The 6985-nt window shown below is 40.8% G+C and overlaps 1 protein-coding gene across 1 annotated transcript; it reads right to left on the bottom strand.

The window, feature by feature from the left end:
- Positions 1–847: 847 nt before the first annotated feature.
- LOC124683233 (T-cell leukemia homeobox protein 3-like) lies at positions 848–4510 on the bottom strand. Its single transcript, XM_047217794.1, has 2 exons — positions 4157–4510; positions 848–1236 (listed from the first exon to the last, which is right to left on the bottom strand). Exon 1 carries the CDS (start codon positions 4508–4510, stop codon positions 4160–4162), a length of 351 nt encoding a protein of 116 aa, XP_047073750.1. The 3' UTR covers positions 848–1236; positions 4157–4159.
- Positions 4511–6985: the final 2475 nt, after the last annotated feature.

Below are 6985 nucleotides of genomic sequence, written 5' to 3'. Positions count from 1 at the left end.
CCTCCCCGCGATCCATGGCACATGGCTTCGCCTGTGGCTGTGGGGTTCCAACGCGTGCTACAGTTGTAGTGCTCCCTTTGGTGACGAAGAGGAATGGCGCCGGCTTCTCCGGGCACCCACAAACGCGTTAAGCATCGTGTCTCCAACTAGGACGGTTTTTGCAACCTCATGGCATCGTTCATCAAGGAGAACCGCGCCCTCCTAGAGGCAGGGAGCTCCCGCCCGCCTGATGCGGAGGTGGTGAGCTCTCGCTCGCCGCCGCCACCCCCACAACGTGGAGGTGAGGATTGGACCACATTCTTTCAGCAATCTGCACCCGCGAAGCCAAGGTGGCAACAAGCAACAACGCAGAGGCAAGGCACATGAGGGGCTTGATGTGGCGAGACGATCCGCCTCTCCCTCATCTCCAAGCACCTCGTGTATATGCCTGAGTAGGTTGGGGTTGGTTCGGCAATGATTGTGTGAAATACTCAGGTATGGTATGAACAACGTATGGTTGAGCTGATCGCCACAACGAACTAAAGATTGTGTCTGAAGCTGATCGCCACAACGAACTAAAGATTGTGTCTGAAATATGGCGCCAATGTATTTCTTAGAATTTCCAATCCAAGTACCTATTTATAATTTTTTAATTATTTTTGGCCTATTTGTATTACTGTTGATGATTATTAATATACAATGGAACTTTAACACAAAAAATGAAATTTAATACTGCAAAACTCGTTTCGGGGGTGCGCAAAGAAGTTTTGCTGTACGGCCGTTTCGGGGATCTGATAGAGATGCTCTTATATAAATGTGGACAAAGTATACATTTGTACTAAAATAATATAGAAGTCTTACACCTGAGTTATTTCTAAAAGCAATCGATGCAAAATCAAGACGAAGTTCTTACAGCTGTCAGATTGTAATAGATCTGCTGTGTAGATTCTGAATATAGATGTAAATTTCTATACATTCAGATCAGAAATGATCATTTGTTAGACTACACTATTTTAAAAGAACATTATGAAGCAACTCTTTTATTATATGAACCCGCCAACATCTTGGTGTACTTACAAGATATACTCTAGAGCTTCACTTACAGGTTATAGGAAAAACCGAGTTCCCTTAATTTGCAGACTTGAGAAAACATACAGCACGGAAGAACACAAAGCTGATCACTCTGCACCATGCAGGATTTCACTTCCAGCTTTCCTCTAGCTTTAACACAGGTGGGAGGTGAAGCACCTTTACCAACTACACCTCAATAAAAAGAAATTCATAAGAGAATGTTAGGATGTCAGCAAGTTGCAAGGATATTACAGCCATAAGATCACCTTGTGTATATGCGCCAGCATTCAAGAGAAATACATTGTTAGCCATGCAATGAACAATTTCAACTATCCATGGGGAGAAAAATGTGGTGAGGACGTTTCATATTTCAATACTCCCATAGTATACAAAGAGAGGTTGTTTTCCTTTTTATATCTTAGGATCAATCAGTTGATGATTAAGAACATTACCGAAAATAGTTTTTATTTCTGTATTAGTGTATTGTGATAGGGTCTTTTTGTTTTGGCATAAATTGTTTTGCTTGATTCATTGGCTGATATATTTTTGCTTCCTGCAGTGTTTGTTCAGAGAAGACCAGGGCAGCTAGTCAAAAAGCTCAGAGCAAGCAAGCCGCATCTGGATTCAAATACTTATGTGGTTAACCTCGTGCCTTGTTCTAGTGTCTAATGTCTGTGCTGGTTTAGCGGTAAATGTTCAACAGTTATGGAATATATAAGTATCCTTAGTGAAGTCTATGTAATAGCAAATTTAGTAGAGAGCAGACTTTAGTCAGTGACTTGTTCTAGTGTCTAATTTATGTGCTCATTAAGTGTTAAATGTTTAACAGTTATGCAATACATAAACATCCATTGATAAAATGACTACAGTTTCAACATTTTGTAGACAATATTAGCATGATACATAGCAGAAGTTCATATATAGAATAAGTAATTTAACCAAAGAATTAACCCTCTTATGCCTAACATGAGAGTTAAGCAAGACATTATAGTCTTAAAGATATGATGATACAATGTGTTAACTCAATTGGATATTAAGATAAGTGTATTAATATATTTTATTCGCAACAGGCTGATAAAAATATCATGAATTGCTTACACAACGACAAACCTAGTTTGTTATTTCCACTCTTCCTATTTCTTTATGCAAAGCGTTCACACATCACAAGATTCAAGTTTGACCAACAACTAGACCGATAAAGTGTGGATTATATGACACAAAGGTAATATCATTCAAAAACGATTTTCAATTCGAATTCAATGATATCATTTTCTGGTCAAATAAACGACATTTTATTAGTCTAATTGTCGGCCAAACTTGAATCATGAAATGCTAAACGCCTTACAAAAAGAAAATGGGGGAACATTTTTAGTAGACATTCAAGTTTACCTCATAGCTTGTTATACCATGGTGAGTATTGGTGTTACTAAGTATACGAATGTGGATTTCCCACAACTAGTTGGGCTCACAACCAATGTTGCATGTAGTTTTTCCGAGTTTTCAAAAATAAATGATTGCAGGATATACATTATGTTGTTATCTTGTTCACCTACAAAATTTCATCCAAGAATATGATAATTTGTGACCTGTGCAAAAACAAACAAGAGGCAAGTGAATAATATCTCATGCTATTCACATAAACACTCATTTTTCTTGTCCAGTCCACAAATAGTCTTATTTATGGATGAAATTTTGCAGGTGCACAAGATGTAGCATATCTTATATCCATAATTTCTCACATCTCTTGAGAGCTCAGAAATGCCACATGCAACATGAGCTGCAAGTACAACTAGTTACACATTTTATCTTCTGCAAAAACTATCAGCTCTCATCTATAGAAAGAATGACACATCAGAAGACGAGATAGAATTTTGTGATGGTAGCCATGCATAAATTCTCAAGAACGAGGATATCATACTGCAGTGCCAGTTTTTACCCTAGTTTTTGTCGTCCGGATAACTTCTGCTTGGTATCATTTAAGGCAAACTAAGAACTGACTGCTACTTTTGTCCTGTGCTAACAAGTTTAGCCTATCTGATAGCATTGCGAAGTCATTAGGATTTCCTCACTATAATGGATTGAAATTGCGCCGCTGGCCTAAGTCTTACTTAGAACATAACATTAACCTCTACCTGAACTATTTTTCCCATGCGCAAATTACATGTAGGAACTCAAATGATTGGATGTTTCATCTCCAACTTGCTTATGAGATGCATATTTGCATACTTGTATTAACAAGGCATGCATTTATAATAACATAAGGTATTCTCTTTCCTTTTCCAGAACATGCGCTTTGAAAAGATGAGAGATGCTTTATACTTTGTGCATTTAGTGATACGCTAATGCTCAAGAACCGAGGAAAAACATCATGGTGTAACAAAGCTAAAAGATAACTGGCATATCTGTTGAAAACAAAACAAAAAAGCACATAACAAACTAGGCTGGTCTTTCCTGAAAAAACTGTTGTTTTATGGGTATTCATTAACAAAACAGTTAATCCAAAATGGTTGCACACGCAACAATAGACACAATCTGCATTGGCATTGCAGAGCAATTAAGTACTATAATTTTTGTCCATAAAAATATGATTTCTTTGAAACCCTAGAGAACGAAACAAGATTCATATTCTTAAATATATGCTCCTTCTATGCTAAGCCTTAAATAAATTAATGTGATAAGATGACGAATATTCTAAGCAAAACATTGGAATGTACATAACCAAGAGGTCACAAGGAGCCATCTGCCAGAACTACTTTTAGTAACCTAACCCCTCAAAGACGCAAACTAATTATTCAATTTCTGCATCTCCGCACTGATGCTTCAAGATGCTCAAATTAAATGGATGTTGAAATGATTTCGTTCAGTTACTTGAAACAACCAAGTCCAATATTTAGGGTTATTTGTTGAACACAAGGTGCTACCAAGTAACAGTCCCAGAATGTACATAACACCCAAACAGTGCGCAGATTTCATTCTTTGCCAGCCCAATCTTGTTGAAACTAGTCCCAGCCCCAACCGTCACATCCCCAAAAATATCTACCAACAGTTACGAGCTCGAATCTGAACAAATCGAGAACTAGATCAAACAAGAATCATGCGATCTCACCAGTCACTTCTTCTCCTCGTTGCCGTCCTTGAGGGCATGGGCGTCGCCGCGGGACGGGATGGGGTTGGAGCCCTTGACGAGCCAGCCGAGGGCGAAGAAGGCGGCGCCGGCGAGGATGGCGGTGCCCCAGGCGTGCGAGTACATCCGGCTGTACTGCCGCACCGCGTACCGCCACTGCTCCCGCAGCGTGGCCGCGTCCGGCGGCGCCCCGTCGGGCGGGTTAGGGTACCCGCCGCCCCCCGCGCCCCCGCCGAACCCCCGGATTCGAGGGGCTCCCTCTGGCGCCGGCGGCTGAGGGGGCGGCGGCGGCGGAGAAGATGGCGAGGGTGCGGTGGGCTTCTCCTGGCTCGCCATTCCAAGACGGATCTCTCGGTGATTTAGGCCCCCGAGGGTTGGGGGAGGCGGTCGGCGACGGCCGGCTTGTCCGACGGTGACAGACGCAGCGTCGGCCGAGACGGACGTGGCGGCGCCGCCGAGTTGCGGGAGAGGAAGCGCAGGAGAGAGTGCGTGCGTGGTGGTGAGGTGGAATTTAAGGACACGTGGGAGGGGAGTTTGGTGGGCTAGGCCTAGCCCAGAGGTGTCGACCCAGCCCAGCACGGAGCATCACAGGCCCGTCAGTCAAATCATATTCACCGCCTACTGCGACCGGTCCTTAACTGGGGCTCCGCCTATTTTGGGCTTGCCCGTTTTCTTTCCTGCTATCAGGATTCTGCTAGCCGCCTATTTTTACCTTCATCATTTTATAAATCTGAACCTTTTTTAAATTCTGAACTTCTAAAATTTTGAAAATTTAAAAATAATATAAAAGAAAGGAAAAGGAAATAATAGAATAATAGAAAACAAGGAACCGGAGCACCGATCTATTGCACTTGATGCGGAAAGCGGAGGGAAGCAGGCGATAAATCAAAGAGGCATGAGCCTAGCCTTGAGCCAGAAAGCAAGAATAAAAGAAAAGCGAAAAAAGTAGAAAAAGGAAGAAGAGAGGAAGAAGAAGAATTTAAGGGTGTGTTTGGTAGCTTTAGGCAACTCAGAAAATCTCATCTCAACATAGATTTTTAGAGAAACTTGTGTTTGTTAGCATGTGTCAACCCATCTCAGCTATCCCACCTCATACGGAAAAGGCTCCTCAGCTAGACACGGTTGAGAAGCTCAAATCGAGCTTCACAACTCAGCCTAGCTAAGTCCATCCTTATATTCAGCCTAGTTAAAAGTAGAGACAAGGAACAAATGATTCAACTACCTTTATTCATTGAGGATTGGATCCTTATATAGTACATCAAGAGATGCGTCTATTTACAAAGGCGGTAACTAAGACCGGTTTCCTGGTGGCGACGCACCAGGCCCAACCGCTACGACAGTTTATAAGTGCGGGGATTATCTCCTAATTAACATGCAGTTAATTATTCCTAATACTCCCCCTAATCACAACTTCATTGCATAAAGATCCATCATCTTGATTAAGTCTCCTCCAAAAACCCTGTGGGAAAAATGTGAGGACTGTGGTAGGATATGTTGTTAAAACTCCTTCAAATCCAGTGGGAAAATAAGGAGAAAATGATACAACATATAATTGGTATTGTATCTTTGTTAACTCGATATGAGAAAACCTTGTAAAAGGAAAAAAAAAACCCATAGAGTTTAGAGAACAATGTATGTCGCGTATACTTTCCTACAAACCCCGGTGGGGAAAACAGAAAGTATGACATATCATCTTGTGTTCATATTACCTCATTAAAAACCTTGATGAGAACCTGTATAGTAAACTCATAAGGGGAAAAAGAGTGTAAGATGATGCTTTGAATAGGATTAATTCAGGAAGATACTCTCCCGATTCTTGCAAATTTGGAAGTTGTCGCATACCAATTCCGTAAAATAGTTCTCGGAATGTTGAAGTTGGTAGAGACTTCGTGAACAAACCAACGAGATTATCACATGATTTGACTTGCAAGATGTTTATTTCCCAACTATTCTGGAGTTCATGGGGATAAAACAAATTAGAGGCAATATGCTTAGTGGTATTGCTCTCGACATATCCTATTTGCATCTATGCAACACAAGCAACATTATATGTGTAGATAATGGCCGATGATTCAAGAGAACCAATATCACATGACTGATGCATGTGGTTTATCATTCCGTAAAGCTACACGGGTTAACGTGGCTTTGTATTTCAGAATGATTGATAGGCGTACTCACCAGAGTCTGTTTCGAAGACATCAATGGAGTGAAAATTCTACCATGTTGATACACATTGTGGGGATCATTCAAGCCGCCAACATCAGTGTATCCTGATGATATTGGAGTTTAGATTTCTCTGAAATTACAAGAATAGATCAAGTAATGTGTGGTGCCTTGGAGATATGGAAAGATATTCTTGATTCCCAACAAATTGTGTTTGTGGGTCCAATGGTACTGAGATATGAAACTTCAAGTCCCAACATCCCTTCTACATTATCCCGTTGTTTGAGTGAATCTTTCTCTACATCCAGAGATCGAACAATCGGCATGGGAGATGGATATGACTTGTCCATTTTAAGCTTCTCCAATATTAAAAATATAGGCAACTTGGTGTTTCATAATACTTGAGTGGAGTAGCTCGACTTGTAGTATCAAGCACTGCTTAAGTTTTACCAAATCCTTCATCTCAAATTCCGTCTTTTAGATGATCACGTAATTCATCATTGCAAGAGAAATCTTTGTGTATGACAAACACGCATGGGTAATCATCATTTTAGGAATAATCCTTGTGTATAAGAAACTCACTATGTCGGTTGTACCAAAATATACCGAAAACAATAAGTCATGTTCTGACTTATTGAATTTACACAA

The sequence above is a fragment of the Lolium rigidum genome, chromosome 1 (assembly GCF_022539505.1).
Source record: "Lolium rigidum isolate FL_2022 chromosome 1, APGP_CSIRO_Lrig_0.1, whole genome shotgun sequence".
Taxonomy (NCBI): domain Eukaryota; kingdom Viridiplantae; phylum Streptophyta; class Magnoliopsida; order Poales; family Poaceae; genus Lolium; species Lolium rigidum.
The sequence above is the reverse complement of the archived record's forward strand: the minus strand, read 5'-3'. Positions and strand labels throughout refer to the sequence as shown.

Coding starts and splice junctions, on each gene's coding strand:
- LOC124683233 (XM_047217794.1), bottom strand. CDS start 4,510: ATGGCGAGCCAGGAGAAGCCCACCGCACCCTCGCCATCTTCTCCGCCG.